Genomic DNA, 19,384 nt, shown 5'->3' with positions numbered 1-19,384 from the left:
GAAGAAAATAAATACTAAGTCTTTATAAGTATTTTATGCTGGATTCTAAAAGTTTACTGGTGGATATAACACTCATGAACCACTTTGAAAAGACTTTTTGATAGGAAAGCTAACAGATGCTTCGAAAATAGTCCGCACTATACAACTTTCTGTTTTAAACGATTCGTATGTGAATCCATGGACGACCATTAGGTCAGGCGGACGAATATTAAAATGCAATTACTCAGCTCAATTAGCATCGGATGCAACCGCACAAGCGGCGAGTGCACAGAACACTAGTTTAAATGGAAGGTTTCTCGGTTTGGCTTTGAAGTTGGTGCCAGTCCAGCACCCGCCTCCCCTTCTCCAATCCTCAACGAGACTCCTCTTTAATTGCTCCGTCTGAGCGGGGGAATATGCACGATGTTTGTTGAGGGGTAATTTAATATTCCGGAATATGTGAGGGTGCTGGTACGCGACGTTAGGGAACCGGTAGAATCGACACCATGATCACGCAAGTTAGAACATTGTATGTTCCTTATAAGGAATCTCAAGCCGCACAAATCACGATCGCACATGTCGGCGACGACCAAACCTTAGCCTCGTGAGTGTAGGATAGTTTAAGTGGAACGGCATCTAAGGAAGAAGAGATTTATTCAATTCTATAACCGCATTAGGAGCAGTCAATTAGTGTATCTACTTTATCAATCGTTCCAGGAGACGCTCAGGGAAATATACTAGTTCCTGCTTCAACCAATAACCTTCATCAACTAGACAATCTCACGGTTTCTCCTCCCAGGTGGGGAAATAAACAAAGATCTCTCTCGGTCCACGTACAGACAAACTGACCGAGGGCTCTCGGTTGGGGTGTTCGAAAAATCGAAATTATTTATCGAAGAAACAAACGTCTCTGGCTTGCCCCGCAGAGCAAGGGTCGAAGTGTAAACAGAATTTAACAACTTTCGCTTTACGGCTTCGGCACCGGAACCAACATATTGGTCTTGGCAACCCCCATCACCTCACCTTGGTATTCCGCCACACGATCTCACTCGTTAGGTCAATTTTACTGAAGCATGTTTTTCCTCCCTTTCCGTGCTTCTTTCGACGGAGTTCGACGGTAAGAGAAAATCCATTCCATTTCCCTTAATACGAACACTTTTCTCTAGGCATGATTCGATCGATCGATCGTCAATCGTTAAAGCAGGAAATAGATCCGCAGACGTTGTCCACATATATCATGGGCTGTCTTTTTCCGTTTAACGGTCGAACGTAAAACGATCCGTTCCCAAGTTGATCTGGACTGACGGAAAAGACAATAGCATCAGGGCGCATGATTGAAGCACGGGGAACAGATTTTCTTCACCATCCAGAAAATTTGTTTACTTCAGCAAGACGCTTCCTGTGTGCGTCTGGTGGAAGAAGGATTGTCCTCAACTTCGAAAACTCCGCAGTCGAGGCACGATCGGTGATGGATGGAGGCCTATTACCGGCACCAGATGTCACGTTAATTGAGCGCATCGTCTCTGAAAGGCGTTATCTTCTTTCTTCAGGCTTGAAACCTCAAACCCTCTCGCCTTCCTATCCCACCTCTCACCCGGTAGTTGCGTAACGAAAGTGCGGATCATCTGTCATATGAGGATCGCCTGATGAGGGAAGGAAGACTGAAAGAGCTTAAGAGCAGTCTTTGTATTGGACGAAAGGTTCTTTTATTTTCTAATTATGGAAGAAAATAACGCAAAATACTGTAACTAGGCCAACCCGAAACCAATTGCAGAACCAGATACACAAATGCGACGATCGAGGGTATCCATCAAAGACTGAGGATTCGATAGACTTGCGCTGAAATCCTTTCACCGAAAGCCATCGACATAATGACACATGAGGTGTGTGCGTTTTCTTTTTTGCAATTACGCTCCGGAAGCTTGGAGACGTGCGTCATAGGAGTGAATTGCAGTGTACTCCACCGTCATCATGTAGAAGACATTTGTGCGGTGGAGGCCGAACAAAAGAAATTGGTACCTTCTATAGCGGCGTTGATGCATTCGATGCGTATGCGTACCATTCGGAGACCTCCCTGTCAATATGCAATTGAAGGCATCGCTGTAACTTATCCGATACCAATGCCAATTTAAAACTTCTGGCGTATAAAGCTCTAGCAAAGGTCTATGCCATAACACCGATGCGGATATTTAACGCGGTCGCCATTAACCATTTCCAGCAACGTACAACAACGCCCCCTTAAGGTTTGGTTTGCGAAACACCAGTGTGACATACTCGGCCCATCTGTGGCGCAATTCATTCACGGAACCCTACTACAGCGTTGTATGCGTACCACTTCCTCCAGACGTGTGGAGACACAAACTCGCTATCGCTATATTCTGTTTGTTGGGTCGCTTATCTTATCGCGACGCAAAGCAGAAAAAAATGGGTCTTATCTATCTATTCTTCATGATGGTGCTGGCCTCGTGAGAAGGTAAGAGAATAGTACCAACTACCGGCAGGAAAACACGCCAATGGCACCTGGGCACACACATGTCTTCCTGGAGTGTAGCCACTAGACAATTCTGTAGTTCACTTGAACCTCTCTCTCGTGCGGTCACTAGCCAAAGACGGTAAGACGATAAACTCCGCGGAATTATCTACCACCGTACCGGGAGGAAACTCTTTGTTAGTATTTTTTTCCTAAACGGCACGTATCGTCGTCCGCGAAGGGGCAGAGAATGCCAATTAGCTGATTAGAGCGCTAATCGTTTGGAGGCCTCTTCATTACGGAACGGAACGAAATAAACCTCCAACGAAAACAACAAAAAAAAAAGACCTGAAATTCTCGTCTGGTACGAGGCGCCAGATCGAATAAGTACCGAAATAAACGGCTTATTTATTTGGCCCGTAGTGCTGCCGAACGTCCGATTGGTAGGGCATTTGGGGGAATTCGGACCGAGAGAGGGAAAGCAACGGGGACGTAGTCAAAAACCTCCCCGACGCATGTAAACACTTCACGCGAGGGATACCATTAAGTTGCTGGCTTTTGGAGTATGTGAAGGTATCTCCTACCGCAACGTTTCGTTTTACTGCAAAGTGTGAAAAATTATCAATTCTACGTTCATGTGCAGCTAGAAATGCCGGATGAACCATGAGTGACCACAAAATTGTCCAGATGCCTTTAAAGAATCAGATTGCCAAGCGACGAAAAAAATGTTGCTATGCGTTGAAATGCAAATCCATTTTCCAATTCCGTAATGATTTACTTGAGATTTATGGCTAGTTATCTTCAAATCTTGACGTTAATATAACTTATACAATAATAGAATATTGAGAAAATAATCTTTTTACAAAGCTAAAGAAAGGTTTCACGAATGTTGAATGGAACCACACATTCCGGTTGAACTTATTCGCTCCACGCAGCAGAATCACGCTGGGGCCGTGATTGCAACGCCGCGACAGCAAATATTTGATCATCAAACTCCAAACATTCCACAACCATATATCACATTACTTCCATCCGCACATTGACCGGCCTCGTTTCGTTTCTCCGCAGGTTCGTTTGCGCGCGATGAGACACCAGTATCTACTGGTGCTCACGGTAGCGCTATGTGCGCTCGCCGTGGGCTCCAGTCCGGCCCTGAAGTCGGACCTGCCGAAGGCGAAGGACCCGCTGTTCAATAAGATGCTTGCGGAAAGTGACCCCTTGATTCCGGATGCGCACGATCCACGCTACAACAAGATGCTGCCGGATCCGGATGAGAACGCGATCGACAGCGCTGAGGACGAGGACGAGGACGACTCGGATCTCGACGATGAGCCGGTCCTGCCGAAGAAGGCAGCAGATCTGAACCCCAAGTACGCCCAGCGTGCGAAACAGGACAAATCGACCGGTAAGAATGTTTGAATATCCTGGTCTCAATCTTCATTTTGGATCAATATTCTCACCCTTGTATTGTAGGTCCAACAACGATCAATCAGGTGAAAATCAATGACGACATCGATAGCTACGAGGAGATCCTTCTGAACGGAAACGGCAAAGGAGTGGTAAGTTTCAATTCGTTATTCGATCGTAAAACCTCTAAAAAATGAGTAGCAAAGCACGATTGTAAAGATCTTACTAACCTCCTGTCCATCCATTGGCGAAGGACATTGATGAACTGCCTCAAGTGGAGGACCTTACCGGTGAAGTGCTTCCATCGATAACGAGTACCGATACTCCCGTCGACGAAGTAAGTTGTCTCCGGTTTGTCCGTATCCATCTTTTTGTGTCCAACACGTGGCCATTCTGCCGTACTGAGTTTCACTGTCTTCAAAGTCATCATTTGAAAACAAAATTGGATTCCATGCTATTTCATGGAGCTCTTTTTTCCAATATTGTAATACCCTTTTTTCTCGTGTTCCTACAAGCTTTACGACGATGAGTCTGTTAGTGAATCAGACGAAGAGAGTGGCTCCTCCGAGGTTAACAAAGAACTGACCGATCCACTTGTAAGTGTTTAAAAGGCAATCGTGCGCAAGCGGTTTGATTTTCTGTTGAACTCGTTGTAATAGTGTTGTCTAGTCAAGCTATCACTGTCCGATCACCTTTTAAGTAATCATCTGAAATGAAATTGCATTGTATGTTATATTACGGAACGTTTGTCTACAATAACGCTCTTTTTCCTCGTCTACCATCCGCTCGTTTTCCTCGTCCGTTTTCTACCTTTTGGTTGGCAATATTCTCCTATGTAGACATCTTCTAATTCCACCAACACCGATAAGACTACCAGCAGTGCTGAAAGTGATGAGCTTTACAACGATGAGTCCGGAAGTAAATCGGACGAAGAAATTGACACGCTCGGGGTGGACAAAGTTCTGGTCGACCCTCTCGTAAGTGTTCAAAAGCGGATCGTGTAAAAGCAAGTTTGTCCCTCTCTGTTTTTATGTTCAACATGGTGACATTGATGGTATTTTGTTGTCTGGAGTTGGTCACTGTCCGAATCGTCTTCCATTGCAGCAGCCAAAATGAAATTGGATTGCATGCTATATCACGGAATGCTTTCATCCAATAATGCCGCTTTTGCATGTATTCTCCTTTCTATCCTTCCACGCTCTCTATCTCTTCTGGCTGCCAAAACGCTTCGCTGTAGAAATCTTCCAAATCCACCACAACCTCAACCTCAACCACCACCACCGCTAAGCCTAGCAGCAATACTGCATTTGATGATGATATTTACAACGATGACTCCGTTGAATCAGACGAAGAGGATGACTATCCACTTGTAAGTGTCCACAAAGGGTGTTATGAACAAGCGAGGTGTTTCAAATTTTGGCGATCGCTATGCGACATAAGTGAAACAGGGTAAATTTTATCATATTTTTTGTTTCCATTCACTTTCCAAGAAACCGATTCCTGGGAAGGAATCATCTAAAAGCGTGCCCTCGACGAGCACCACCACCGTAAAGCCGACCGGCACAACCAAAAAGATGAACGTAGAAATTCTCGATCAGTACGACGATGATGCCGATATGGAATATCAGTACATCTACGACGACGATGACGACGATGTCGATGATGATGAGGACGACGAAGATGATGAGGATGAGGCAGAGGATGCGCAAACGGAAGCGACAAACGTGGCAAGCGCGGTCGAAAAGGAAGCAAAGAAGCAACCGAAACCAGCCAAGAAGACAAAGGAGCAGAACAAAACCGCTAACAAGGCGGTAAGTGAAAGTCGTTCAAAACGATCTGCTGCCCGTTTCATAAAGCACGTGTGTTTCATTTTTGAAATTATCAATCATTACAGAATGACGCTGAGTATTACTACGACGAGGATGAAGATGATGACGATGACTACAACGCTGATGCGGGCAACACGACTTACTGCCCGCGTGGATGCATTTGCGAGCGCAACATGCACGCGTACATGGTCGCTACGTGCAGTCGGTTGGATCTGGAGACACAAAAGTTCGCCTCGCACATCACCGACCTACAGGTCCTCGACGTTGGGCCCAAGTTCCCGATTGAGTTGGGACCGGATTTCTTCAAAAAAATTGGTCTCAGTCACGTAGTGTCGATCAAGATCACCAACTGCACGATCGTGTACATCAGCCCGCAAGCGTTTGCCGGTCTCGATGAGCTGTACTCGGTCAATCTGTCCAACTCCGGCATCGACATGATCCACCCGGACACGTTCGCTAACAACACCAAGCTGCGCCTGCTGACGTTGTCCGGCAACGATCTGAGCGCCATGCAGAGCGTCAACCACAACACGCCGTACACGGACTACATGCTGAAGGCGCCATCCGTCGAGGAGCTGGATATTTCGCGCTGCAAGCTGCAGGAGCTGCAACCGAATGCGTTCAACGAGCTGAAGAACATCATCTACATCAACCTGTCGGAGAACAACCTGAGCAACCTGCCGGAGGGTCTGTTCGATAACGTAGAAACGATCGAGGAGTTGGACCTATCGACGAACAACATTGCGGACCTGCCGAGACACATCTTCGCCAAGACGTCGCTGGCAATCCTGCACTTGAAGCACAACAAGATCAGCAACAACGTCGACTTTGTGACGGCCGATCTGCAGAAGCTTGATCTGAGCTTCTGCCAGATTCGAACGATCAACAATCAGATGTTCAAGGGCATGGACGGGCTGACCAATCTGATCCTGAAGGGCAACCATATTGAGAAAATCAAACCGATGGCGTTCATCTCGCTCGGCAGCCTGCGCCAGATCGATCTGTCGTACAACAATCTCGAGCAGATTTCCGCTCAAACGTTTATCGGCAACAAGGTGCTCGACATCGTCCGGCTGAACAACAACCCACGGCTGAAGCGCCTTCCGAACGAAGGCTTCGAGAGCTCCTACAACGGTACGTTTGGTGTGTACTTCATGGACATCTCGAACTGCGACATCTCCGAGCTGGCGGACAACACGTTCAAGACGATGCCGCACCTGACGCGCCTTAATCTAGCCTGGAACAACCTACAAACCATTCGGCCCGCCGTCATGGCTCATCTGGGCAAGTTGATGGATCTGGACCTCAGCAACAACATGATCACGGATCTGGACGAGAAAACATTCCAGATCAATCGCAATCTGAACAGCGTAAGTATTGCATTAGGAATAAACCGTCAACGGTTTTCATTGATTTTATCCGCTTTTGTTCCATACAGTTGAACCTGGCCGGCAATCAGATTTCCAGCCTGTCGAGCAAAATCTTCCACCCGCTGCAGTACCTGAGCGAGCTTGATATCAGCGACTGCGACCTGCGCACCCTCTGGGAAGACTCGTCGCTCAATGCGAAGCGTGAGGAAGTGCTGCCCAATCTGAGGCGTCTGAATGCGTCGTACAACGAAATTGCCGAGGTGTTCGTATCGGACCTCCAGTCGATGGCGAAGCTGCGTGTTCTGGACATCCGCAACAACACGCTCAGCTGCACCGACAACTTGCAACCACTGATCAACTGGTTGCAGAAGAAGCAGGTAAGCATTTGCACAACCAAGACCATTAACATCGAAGGTGTTATTGAGGTTAATGTATTACTCGCTTTTAGATTTCGATGGCCGATAATGGACAAGATCACGTGACGCATGCCGAAATGAACGTGCTGCGTACGGATAACTCGGTCTCGCTCAAGCAGTGGAGCCAGTTTGCTTGGGAAATTTGCCAGGGTGGTAGCGGTGGCGACCCGGACAAGACGCTGACGTACAGCGAAACGGAGGAAGACTACGACGACGACGACGAAGACGATGACGATGACGCCGATACCGATGCCGATGTGCTTGCGAAGACGAGCAAGTCGAACAAGGTTGTCGACAGCAAGAACAACGAGCTGCTGGACGATTACTCGAGCGAGTCGGTCGATAGCGACAGCGCCGACAGCGAAGACGATGACGACGAGGATGAGCAGGAGCGCGAAAACATCCTTGACGACGTGAAGGGTATCCAGAAGATCGAGGAAGAGATCCTCACCGGAAAGCACCACCTGGACGTGATGGATGACGACAGTGAATACGAGGACGACAGCGAGGGCACTAACGCGGATGACGTTGTCATCCTGGAGAGTGGCACGTTCTACGCCGTGTCGTCCTTCTGGATTGTGGTGGCGTGCATTCTGTTTGGTCTGTCGATGATCCTGTTGGTGGTGGTGAAGGTTCTGACCGTCGTAATGAAGCGACGTGGCGAACGTTACCGTCAGGCTCTGCTTGCCTCGAAGAACTCGTTCGTCTATCAGAAGCTGACGGAGGATGTGGCAGCACCGAAAACACCGAAGGTCCACCGGTACGCACCGATCAATCAGGTGTAAACGAGTGGTGGTGGATCCCGTGTGGATGGAAAGTCCCACAGTACGCCCCGCGCAACAGTCAACGAAGTGGCGCGTTCTTAGATTTCGTAAAACATACGTGAAACAGTAACGGTTTAATTAAAGTAGAGAGAAGCATACTTTAACAGCTTTCACAACGGATCACCGAGCTTCCCTTCGACTACTGCAGCAGCATTTGATCGTAGCGCATATACGTAATGGGAGCATGTTATTCAAATACTTTTTTGGTCATATTCAACCAGTTTTGAACAGCGAAAAACAGCTTTGACGTACTTATCAGACAGCAAACCGGGGCAGCAAGCGAAGAAGGCGCAGATTATTTCTTCTTATTTATTAAGTCCACCTCCTGCTAACTGGCTTATCCTTTCTTCCTGATGTTTCCCTTTTAATTTGCAACGTTCCTCAAGATGGACTGCATCTTGCTAAGTGATTCGCACATATGAAGTTTTTTCGATTCCCAATCCGCCAGCTTCATTAGGCTGAACCTACGGTGATCCGGATGGGTTGACTTTCCATTACTTAAGCTACGCGTACCGTGCATTGTGCAGCTGATGAGCCGTAGTATTGTAGTTATAAATGCTAGACAGTTACTTCGTATGATGAGTTTATTACGGTCTTCTTCCAACTGTAACCTTTAGTTCCAACAAAATTTGAAATCTTCCCGTTCCAATCGTTTGGCAAGCGAACGGGAAAAACATACATTAAACAACTATGCAGCACAAAGCTTCGTTTTTTTAGTGCCATTTGATAGTGAGATGCTTTTTCTTGAATTATATTCAAAGTACCCGGTGTTGTTATGCTGCAATAGAACCGAAAAAAACCTACTTAACCATAAATAATCGAAAACCGCAAGAAAACATGAATGGTCCTCAAAAAACAGTAAAATACTACACGGGAGCGCTCATTCCATAGAAGCATTCGAAGCCTGTAAGGCCCGATAGTTGGGCGGCCGGGCAGGTTCTCCGACAGTATCAGATCCGATAGCATCGTTCCAAGATTCGCGCACATTCAAGAATTTTTTTTCTTCTTACCCCTCCCATTTGAACCGCGAACAGAGAAAAATGTCCAACCCGTACAGTAATTGTGTATTTTTTTTATTTTCTTTTTTAAATTATTGAGGTGTCTACCGAGATAAACACAAAATGATTTGATGAAATAAACCTTTCGTCAAACCGGAAAAGGGAAAAGGGATTTTTGCTGTGAGTTTATACTATGAAAGAAAGTATTTTAGCACTCTTGTTGAATTATTTAATTTAAATTATGTCATTGCCAATTGACTTAAAATATTCCACATAAAATAAGTGAAAATTTTGAGAATCGCTGAATATTTAAACGCATGAAGAACTGAAACACTTCTGGAGCTTAAAGCAATCACTTTAGAAGCTAGACTGCGAGAGGCTTAATTGCATCCAACTTAAGCTCGATCGTAAGAAACTTTGAGCTTATACTTACTTCACAGATCAGCTGTAGCACTTGTGGTTATATTGGTGAGTTTTGGCTTTGTTTTACTAATGATAGCAAGATCTGTCGTCGAAAATGATTCGACGAGAATTTAATCGGTCAGTGCGACTCCATCGTAAGGATGTGGAATCGTAGCAGAATAGTAAGCCTTATGCGGACTGTTTCGCACGGCAGGTAAGTGGGAAAGAATATGTTTATCACGCACGGGAGCATGTTAACACAAAACGATCATCTTTGCCCTTTCACTACATAGTTGTAGCTGTCCGGCGCATTCGCGACTTGCCGTGGCGACAGGATCCAGCCAGCAGTGTTCCTCTCCAGCAAAGAAGGACTATGCATTCGAGGTGAAACGAGAACCAACTTAGATTGATTGTGGGATCTCATGCCCCGTCCTTTTTGTTTCGCCAGATGTCATCGTCAACGATACGCTACGGACCGGGTGTTACCCGTGAGCTAGGACACGATCTGCAGAACCTTAACGCCAAACGGGTTTGTGTAGTGACCGATAAGAATGTGGTAAGGCTGCCATCGGTGAAGGCGGGACTGGATTCACTGACCCGGCTCGGTATTGACACCGTACTGTTCGACGAGGTGCGTGTTGAGCCGACGAACGAAAGCCTTCAGGTGGTGATCGATTTTGCACGCCAGCATAACTTCGATGCGTTTGTGGCAATCGGCGGTGGTTCGGTGATCGACACCTGCAAGGCAGCGAACCTGTACAGTGCCGACCGGGATGCCGAATTTCTCGACTACGTCAATGCACCGATTGGCAAGGCAAAGGAGGTGACCGCCCAGTTAAAACCGCTCATCGCCGTACCGACAACTGCCGGCACTGGGTCTGAAACGACCGGAGTCGTCATTTTCGACCACAAGCCACTGCACGCAAAGACGGGAATTTCTAGTAAAGCCCTGCGGCCAACGCTTGGGCTGGTTGATCCACTCCATACACTCTCACAACCGGAGAAGGTGGCGGCGTACTGTGGGTTCGATGTATTCTGTCATGCACTGGAAAGTTTCACCGCGATCCCGTACACCGAGCGAGGCCCGGCACCAGCTAATCCGAAACTACGACCACCGTACCAGGGCAGCAATCCTATCTCGGACGTGTGGGCTCGCTTTGCGCTCGAAACGATCCGGAAGCACTTCCGGCGTGCAGTGTTCCACCCGGATGATCTAGAGGCCCGCTCCCAGATGCACCTGGCGTCGACGATGGCGGGCGTGGGATTTGGCAATGCGGGCGTTCACCTTTGCCATGGGCTGTCGTACCCGATCGCGGGTAATGTGAAGAAATTCATACCCCAGGGTTACACCGGCGGGCATCCGATAATTCCGCACGGGCTTTCGGTGGTTATGACGGCACCGGCCGTGTTCCGCTTTACCGGTGGAAGTTGTCCAGAGCGGCACTTGGAGGCAGCGGATATTCTTGGAGCAGATGTATCAAAAGTAAGATGATTTACATGATTGCGAAACATTTGTCTGCCTTTTCACACCTTTCCTGTCATTGTAGAGCCACCGGAAGGACGCTGGCGCGATCCTCTCAGATATTATTCGGGAGTACATGCACGAGTTGAACATTGAGGATGGACTATCGGCGCTCGGCTTCGAATACTCGGACATTCCAGCGTTGGTCAAGGGAACTCTTCCGCAGGAACGGATCACAAAGCTTGCACCCCGTGCCCAATCGGAGGAAGACCTCGCTAAACTTTTCGAGGATTCTCTCACCGTATACGGTTGAAGTGAAGATGTCCGATGGCTGGAAATAAAGAACAAACACAACCTCTTTAGTAGAACTCCATCTCAAAGGTTTATATTTCTACGTACCACGGGACACGAGTGACTTACCAGTGAGTAGAGCAGGCCGCTAATCACCAGCACGCAGCAGGGAAGCACCGTTTGAACTAGGTTACAGTTTCACGCTGATCGGTGAATGATGATCTACCCGATCTTGCTCTCGGTGCGCGGGATTTCGTTCACAACCCGTTGCCAGAAGTGCACGAGCATAAGACATGTTTGTACCGGCTGTGTTTACCGTACGACGGGAACGGTGTGAGGCCCGTCACTTCACGGGTAATGATGATACATACTTTCGCTAATGATCTCGGGAGGGGAAACCTTTTTGAGTGAGATGATATTGTTTACTTAAGAACGCTACCCGAACACTGTCCCGGGTGGGATTCGGCAGACGAATGGTACTGGCGGCGGGAAACATTCTTTGACCTGTACCATATGAACCCTGCGCTTTTGCCTTCCCCAAAGTCCCAGGTACTTTGCGATCAGTGCGTCGACGCAAGTTGTTTCTGCAACGTTTAGCTCATTTTAAAACACCTACTTTTCTCCATTGCCTTTTCCAAAGCAAAACCCGATGGGAATGTGCTTACTTCAAACGTATTGGGTTTTATGACGGACCGGAACGGATCTTTATGGCCACTATAGTTTGGCTCACGTTTTACGACAATTTTGAGCAGCGTTTTTTTCCAAACTGCTCTGGTGTTTGCAATCACGTGTAAAATTCGAACACACAAAAACAATATTTCTCGAGAAGAATCATGAACGTCAATGAAGAACCCAATAATTTAAATATTCGGAAAGAACGTACAATGCGAGTATGTAAAATCAAATGACTTTATAACTCTTTATGAAAATTCTTTCTCGTCGGTCCTCATCAGCTTTCTCATTACAAAAGCAGGTAGCTGCTGTTCGTGTCTGTCCGGACCCGGCTTATCATATTTCCTACCCTTGGCCAGTAATCTGCTGATCCAAGTACAGACACATTCAAATTTCTTGCACTCCGGCTCATTACCTGACTTCGTGGCGAGATGTTCCACAAATTAACAACGATTCACAATATTGAAAGCCAGCGTGGTGTTCGGTAGAGTCTGGTACTTTCTTATCAGGTCCCCGCGACGACGAAGTATAAGATCACATACAAACATGATCCACATAATCTCCCCTGACAAATGCCGTGATAAGTGAGTCTTCAATGAAGATCACGCAGTGCGTTTATCTGCTCGTCTCCGGAAGCGAAGCGCTGGCAACGCGCCACACCGCGCCGTGCAACAGAGCGGAGCGGGAGTGATTTTTGAATCGGTCCGTTACTGATTTAGTGTAGACTTGACGTGCGACCGGAGCGGTCATGCTGTGCCGCTGGTTCGTGAATGATTCTGTGCGCCAAGTCGAAACGGAAAACCGGGTTGGACAGTTGCTTCCAATGCTGGACTACCGCTAAGCGTGCCACCATTGAATCGGAATTGGCTGTCGTCGAAAAGAAAATCTAAAGCGGTAGGTGTTTGTGCGGCGGCCATGTCTGTCCCTCTAAATGGACGTTTAATTAACACCAATTCGAGAGTGGATGCCATCAGCAACAAGTGGAGCAAACAAGAGCTCGAGATGCCATCGGCAAACCGGGTGCTATTGAGGGTTTGACTCTGTAGACTCGACAGTCCATCTTCATATTGTCTTGTCCAAGTGGTGGACAAAAGTGTATCGCATGATAAGTGAACCCACTAGGCGCGAGTGCACCTTGCGTGTCAGGAACGCAGTTTTAAATCGAACGTAAGAAAAGATATGTTGAACTGTGTGTCGTTTATCAACTAACGCTAGCCTTGTGGGGACTGTCGAAAAAAATAACACCTTGAGTAATTAACGTGACAAATGATACCGTATCTAGGTATCTTGGAATGCTGATAAGATGTGTGAATTGAGTCAGCGTCTGGTGACCGCTTGAATTTTGTTTGGATTCCGTCAAGTTTTCCAGAAGGATTCAAACGCCCCAACAGACGATCCAAGGTACAACTTCGGTGGAGCGACATTGCGGGTGTGGTTATATTAAATCTGTAGTGGCATTATGCGTTACGAGGTGTTTTCGTGGAATTGTTATCAAGTAAGGAAGTTTGTAGCACGAATTTGATCTTCACGCTTCGTGTGTAAAATGTGCGTCATAGACAGAAAAAAGTAGACGAAAACAGAAGATCCTGGCATGTAGTGAAGATTGAGTCATCATTTCAATATTGATTGATAGAAACCATTTTTGAGTATCAATTTTGATTTTAAATAATGTCCAAACTGAAGTGAAATGTAACGTTTCCGGTTAAGTAATCTTTGAAGCAAGCGTTGATAAACTGACTTCGGATCTATAGGACAGTTTCTACTTTATCATTGTGATATGGAGACCCTCTCAGACACATGCTGTTATCTCCTAAGATCATTATCCGACTAAGTAAACCACCCTTTTACCTGCTAATCCGGTTGATAGGACTGGAGAGCTCTTAGCTTCATGGACGCCATATTTACCCGCCATTCTGATGCTGTCCTTTTATGGGGAAAAATTCCATGTGAGCTTTATTTTCTACTTCTGCTACGGATTAGCTTACTGCCAGCTGGTTTCTCGTCAAATGCTACATCTCCTGGACGGTGTCACGAATCAATCACTTACATGATGGAAATCCATCACGGGAGATCTCCATCACGAAGCGTAGTTTCCGATCGTAGTCGATTTACCACAACCTGTCGGTCATAATTTGCTGTTTGGTTTATGATACCGCGAATTCAAACAAACCGTCTATGTCAGCAGTGCCATTAACAGCAAGGGGCAAGGTCAGTAGGGTGCGCACCGAGTGACGGGGGAAGAAAAGTGCATCACCAGCACAATAGGAGGCCTAACGCAAGTGCAAACCGATGGGGAGTAGGAGCGAAAGGTTTGGTTCTCCATTGACTGTCCCGAACTGTTAAGTTCTGTCCGTGTTGGAGGCCTTCCAGTTGACTCGTCGGAGCTGCGTGCTCCCCTGCGTGAACATCTCATCCACTCGTCGGCGCAAACAATCGACTCCCACAACATATTTGACTCAATTAAACGAAATTAGATCAATTAACCGCGAGTTTTCTCATCCTTTTCTTCGCGTTCTACTAAGCCCCATTTGTTCAGTGCAAAGGAAAGCGACTTCTCACACTTCCACGGCCTGCCTCGGGTAGTTAGACCTACGATAATTTTGTTTCCATGATCTCCTGCGTTCCTGTTTCAGAGATTAGCGATCACAGAGTGTGTGAAATGTGATGAAAAAATTAGCTGTTTAACTTTTGATTGCAATCGACTAATGCAAGTGTATACAAGCACAGTTTTACCGGTGAAAAGTGCGACGAGAGTTTCCTCACTCCCTAGGAAATTTCACAACTCACACGATCCATCCAACGGTCGATCGATTTGATCGACAGCTCCACATGCTCGGGTGAAAAGTATTTCCAAGTGAAATGTTTTTCAGTGTGTCGTTCGTTTTCATTTTTCGGAAATCGTCTGCCGACAGCCAATTGGCATTTCCTGTGCATTTAATGAACGCGCCAAAAAGTGTAGGATCGCGAGCCGTTCGCCGACGAGCACGACCAAATGCAGGGTGACAGCAGCGTTAGCTCATTTTACCGCTCCGTTTATTTAGGTTTTGGTTTTCAAAACATAAAGTATTGATGAATTAACACAAAACTGCGAACGAACGTGTCCAGTGGCGCTATGGTTTCCGGCTCATGCTGTCACGTAAAATAGGCATTGGCGATCAGTGCCAATAGGCACGTTCTAAGGCGATTCAGTCTTAGTGCATAGAAACATTGTGCAGTGAAACAGTTTGTAAAGACGAAATTTGTATTGACCAATCATTACACTTCACATTGGCTCAGTGATTAAATGAACGTTGTTGATCGTATCAGTTGAACTCGTTAAACTGAGATCGCTAGGAACATATTGTGAAACTTAATACCCGGTCCCTCATAAATCGGTCGAGAGTGACTCTTTCAATCAACTGTAACGGAAACAGAGACAGTTCTTAATTATCCGGCCGACATTCTGTACAACCTTTGAAGTGAAGTGCTCTCTGAATTGTTCACAAATGATAACAAAGCATCGTTAAACGAGCTCAGATTATATACCTAGTTGTTCGAGTGCAATTAAATAAACATATTAAGAGTTTATAGTGAACGTCGCAATCAATCACGTGAATTTTAATGCACCAAAAATTACGCATCAATTTTGTATAAGTGAGAAAAAAAATCAATTTCAATTTCACTTGTAACTGTTCCTCAATGGAGTCCCCTGGTACCTGGTGCGAGCTTATCCAACCACATGGGCGAAATTCTAAGCACACCAACCAGGCCCATAAACACTCAATAAATTTCGTTTCTCAGCACCATTAAACGAGGGCCCTCCTCCTTTTGTCAACGGGTGTTTACGCAAACACATTTGATTGTGCGCAGTTTTGATAAATTGAATTTAAATCTATACAAATCACACCGGTTCCGCTCACTCATCCGTGTCGTACTGGATACGTTTTGGGAAGTTTTCACGGCTCCCTAAAAAACGGGAGTAGGCAATAACTTCCCGTTGCTGGGGGACGGTCTCGTTCGTTGTCGGAGCTATTTGTGCTGCACCGATTATGTACATTGATTGACGGTACAATCCGAATTCAACAATCCAGAACGATCGTTTATTGTGATAACCACACCCCAAATCGAACGAAGCGTGCGCATTAGGCTTCTAGTTCTAGCTGATGTAAAATCGCTCATCTAACTAGGCCAACTTGGCGGTCGATAGGGGCAGCACACAAGCAAAATGCAATTGCAACCACCCAATTGGTTTAGAAAAAGATCAACAAATATTTCTGAGTAACAGTACAGACCAGTAGTAAGAAACAATAACAAAAACATGTGTGTGAAAAACCAGTGCGTTACGTTTCATAAAATATTCAGACACCATTGGAGCTGCTTCATGGAGGCAATTAGATGATCCTCGTTGGAACACACTGGTAAACAGTGATAAGCCAGTTAATGGGACAGTCTTGAACGGCATAGTTGCTTGCGTAGGTCATTGCAAGAATAATCCCCGTCTCATCCGTTATCAATCGAATGATTATGAGTAAGAGTGGCAGTGGTGAGCAACGGATGATCTTTTAATATTTCTTTTTAATTATGATTTGCCAAACAACATGTTCAGATGGTTGTGACATTGGCAGCATGGTCGAGTAATTATAAAGTGACGCTCATAAAATGGAAATTAGAGTAGCCAAGTAACCTGGTAGGCATTGAAATAACACGTGCTAGTCAACTGACCACGTGGGACACTCTTTCAAAAAAGCGCACGTCAGCGAAAGCACCATAATTAACTTGCTTTGTTCTTCGTCTCCTATTTCACTTTTGCAGTTGTGAAAAAAAACGTAGCGGCACAACAAAAATGCATCTCACTGCCACTGACACTGGTTACAGTGCAGCGTTGGCCGTGACGGCCATCTTTATGCTGGCACTGAGTAGTTATGCGGACGGATTTGCAACGTTACCGACGGAGCTCGAGCGAACGCAACGGTGCCATCTCGAGCGGACGTACAAAATGATCGGCTACAACTGTGCCAATTTGAACCTGAAGGAGATCCCCCAATGGCTAAAGACAAATCTGGAGGTAAGTTGACGCTGCGCAATGCCCAACCGTAGAACATTATAACGCCCTTCACATCGTCGCCGAACCGAAAGCAGATGATACATATTTCATTCAATTGATGATCCTCCGGGGTCAATTGTTATAATGCCATAGTTGCATGGCAATTTCGCAAAAAAAAAAAAAATTAGTAAACGCACATGATTCAGATACCGGTTGTACCCTGAATGACTTTAAGATAATCCTAAGGTCAAATCTTGTTGCGCAAACATTAATCATTGATAATTTCTAGCTTTGTTTGCTCAACACTGCCAGTTTGATCCCAAGAAAATAAAATCCGTAGAACATTTCCTTGTAACATAGTAACCATTTCGAAAAATCACCTCTTCCTGTTCAAGTGTCTAGTAGAATTTCCACACGTGTTTTCTACTTTCAAGGGCGCATGCTTTCCCTACCATCCCCGTCAACGTGCTACTGCTTTTATTTTTCCGAAACACACATCCAGCGGGTCAAGAGCGTTGACGAAGATGTGCAAACATTTTTTTTCAGTCGTGATGTATCTTCAATCTATTCTTGGAGGGTGGAATTCTTCCAAAAATTCTTCCAACTGTTGATCGCGCTAGCGTGCGTCGAGTATTTGCCAAGTCCAGACGCCCAACATGCTACGCGTAAACTAACAAAACCAATTTAAATCAATTAACTTGTGCGCTCTCGTCTGACCGTCTACTTGGGTTGGAGAGATTGCCGCACAAGAAATCCAACACGCCTTTCGTTTTCGTTCCGATGCGATACGATGGATTGAATGTTCCGAAAATGGAGCGGGCCGAGCGGGGATGGTTTGTTTTTGAGTGCGATACATGTTTACTATAATTCCGGCAGTAGATTTATAACATTTTACTATGTTTTTTCTTCCAGATATTGGATCTCAGCTTCAACCGTATCCGTGATCTAAATGTCCAGTCGTTTGCGCGCTACGAGTCTGTGAAGTATTTGTATCTTTTTGAAAACATGATCCAAAACATTGAGGAAGGGACCTTCAGCGAGCTATCCAACCTAGAGGTAGGTCAGCGTGATTGGTTGGAATTGGAATGCATGTTTAAGTTTATTTAAGTCTCCCTCTTGCTTCACCGTTTCGCTTCCTTCCACAGGCCATCGATCTATCGTTCAACGCGCTGAAAAGCATACCGCTGGAGATTTTCAATCTACCTTCCCTGCGGAACCTGTACGTCGGTCACAACGTATTGCACGATCTTGAGGTGGATTTGAAGGCGTTAGAGAAACCTATCAAAGCGCCCCTGCAGGTTCTGAGTATCCCGGATTGTCGTTTGCAGCGATTACCGGACTTTGGCATCCTACCCGACCTATGGCAGCTCAATATTTCGTCCAATCCGATGAAGGAACTTACGCTCAATCAACTATCTCCCATGTGCAACTTGAAAATGGTCGACTTAAACAACACCCAAACTGACGGCTGTGCCTGCCAGGTGATGGCCGCAGAACTGGTCCTTCGGGGAACCACAGTAAAGTACCTACCGATGTCGTGTATACCTATATCGGTTTTAGGTGAGCACAATTCAATGACCTGTGTGGGATTGGTTTTAAACTTGCGGGTCGTTCCTCTTTTCCAGAACAAGAGCGTTGTAAGGCCGAGTTCAACGGCAAAATTACGGAGGATGATATCCACGCTTTCCAACAGTGTATGGATGTACGGAAAGCACGCAAACTGGACAACGAAGCCAAAGCAACGTGGATTACCATTTCCAGCATCGTCGCACTGTGCATTTTCCTGCTTGTCCTCATTCTCTATTGTCTGCATAGACGTAACGCCAAACGTCTGAAGGCTAGCCGAAGAACAAAAAAAGGAGCGATATCAAATAATATCAATCGAGTTATAGGCACTCCTTCCCAAGCCGAGGAAGGGCCAGTTGAAACTCCAAAGAGTGAAAAACTTCTAAGTGATTGTGATTAAGGAGACAGAGGATGCCACATGTTGAGAACCGGTAGTCACAATAACATGTGAGCCATATTGTATCCTCCATCTGTACAGGACTCCATCGTCTGCTTGAACGATCACAAAACGGAGTGGCCGAATTTCTTGACTCCAAACGCTTCGAAGAATTTATAGCGAAGGACGTTTCGTTGGCGAGATTTACGCTACTAAAAAGTCCTAAACATATTTGCATTACACACGATCACTACACGCTAAATAGAAACCAGAGACAAACTACTACCACGAGAATGAAA

At 46.0% G+C, this 19,384-nt stretch overlaps 3 protein-coding genes across 3 annotated transcripts; all 3 read left to right on the top strand.

Moving 5' to 3' along the window:
* Positions 1–3,532: 3,532 nt before the first annotated feature.
* On the top strand, positions 3,533–9,445 carry LOC131282370 (uncharacterized). The gene is made up of 8 exons (XM_058311808.1): positions 3,533–3,854; positions 3,923–4,008; positions 4,110–4,184; positions 4,726–4,833; positions 5,347–5,667; positions 5,751–7,055; positions 7,124–7,432; positions 7,504–9,445. Exons 1-8 carry the CDS (start codon positions 3,533–3,535, stop codon positions 8,254–8,256), a joined length of 3,279 nt encoding a protein of 1,092 aa, XP_058167791.1. The 3' UTR covers positions 8,257–9,445.
* Positions 9,446–9,856: 411 nt separating this feature from the next.
* Positions 9,857–11,506, top strand: LOC131294879 (probable hydroxyacid-oxoacid transhydrogenase, mitochondrial). Its single transcript, XM_058322932.1, has 4 exons — positions 9,857–9,909; positions 9,989–10,079; positions 10,144–11,178; positions 11,243–11,506. Exons 1-4 carry the CDS (start codon positions 9,857–9,859, stop codon positions 11,468–11,470), a joined length of 1,407 nt encoding a protein of 468 aa, XP_058178915.1. The 3' UTR covers positions 11,471–11,506.
* Positions 11,507–16,725: 5,219 nt separating this feature from the next.
* Positions 16,726–19,109, top strand: LOC131294697 (toll-like receptor 4). The gene is made up of 5 exons (XM_058322741.1): positions 16,726–16,733; positions 16,912–17,164; positions 18,056–18,199; positions 18,289–18,703; positions 18,769–19,109. The coding sequence occupies exons 1-5, from the start codon at positions 16,726–16,728 to the stop codon at positions 19,107–19,109; spliced, it is 1,161 nt and encodes a 386-aa protein (XP_058178724.1).
* The last annotated feature ends 275 nt before the right edge of the window (positions 19,110–19,384 follow it).

Source organism: Anopheles ziemanni, chromosome 2, assembly GCF_943734765.1.
Source record: "Anopheles ziemanni chromosome 2, idAnoZiCoDA_A2_x.2, whole genome shotgun sequence".
In the NCBI taxonomy this organism is placed as follows: Eukaryota; Metazoa; Arthropoda; class Insecta; order Diptera; family Culicidae; genus Anopheles; species Anopheles ziemanni.
The sequence above is the reverse complement of the archived record's forward strand: the minus strand, read 5'-3'. Positions and strand labels throughout refer to the sequence as shown.

Excerpts from the sequence above, each read along its gene's own strand:
- LOC131282370 (XM_058311808.1), top strand. The coding sequence starts at position 3,533 with ATGAGACACCAGTATCTACTGGTGCTCACGGTAGCGCTATGTGCGCTC. Across the intron at positions 4,009-4,109 it reads ACGGAAACGGCAAAGGAGTG|GACATTGATGAACTGCCTCA; the intron begins GTAAGTTTCAAT and ends CCATTGGCGAAG. Across the intron at positions 4,834-5,346 it reads AAGTTCTGGTCGACCCTCTC|AAACCGATTCCTGGGAAGGA; the intron begins GTAAGTGTTCAA and ends TCACTTTCCAAG.
- LOC131294879 (XM_058322932.1), top strand. The coding sequence starts at position 9,857 with ATGTGGAATCGTAGCAGAATAGTAAGCCTTATGCGGACTGTTTCGCAC. Across the intron at positions 10,080-10,143 it reads AGAAGGACTATGCATTCGAG|ATGTCATCGTCAACGATACG; the intron begins GTGAAACGAGAA and ends TTGTTTCGCCAG. Across the intron at positions 11,179-11,242 it reads TTGGAGCAGATGTATCAAAA|AGCCACCGGAAGGACGCTGG; the intron begins GTAAGATGATTT and ends CTGTCATTGTAG.
- LOC131294697 (XM_058322741.1), top strand. Across the intron at positions 17,165-18,055 it reads GGCTAAAGACAAATCTGGAG|ATATTGGATCTCAGCTTCAA; the intron begins GTAAGTTGACGC and ends TTTTTCTTCCAG. Across the intron at positions 18,200-18,288 it reads GCGAGCTATCCAACCTAGAG|GCCATCGATCTATCGTTCAA; the intron begins GTAGGTCAGCGT and ends TTCCTTCCACAG.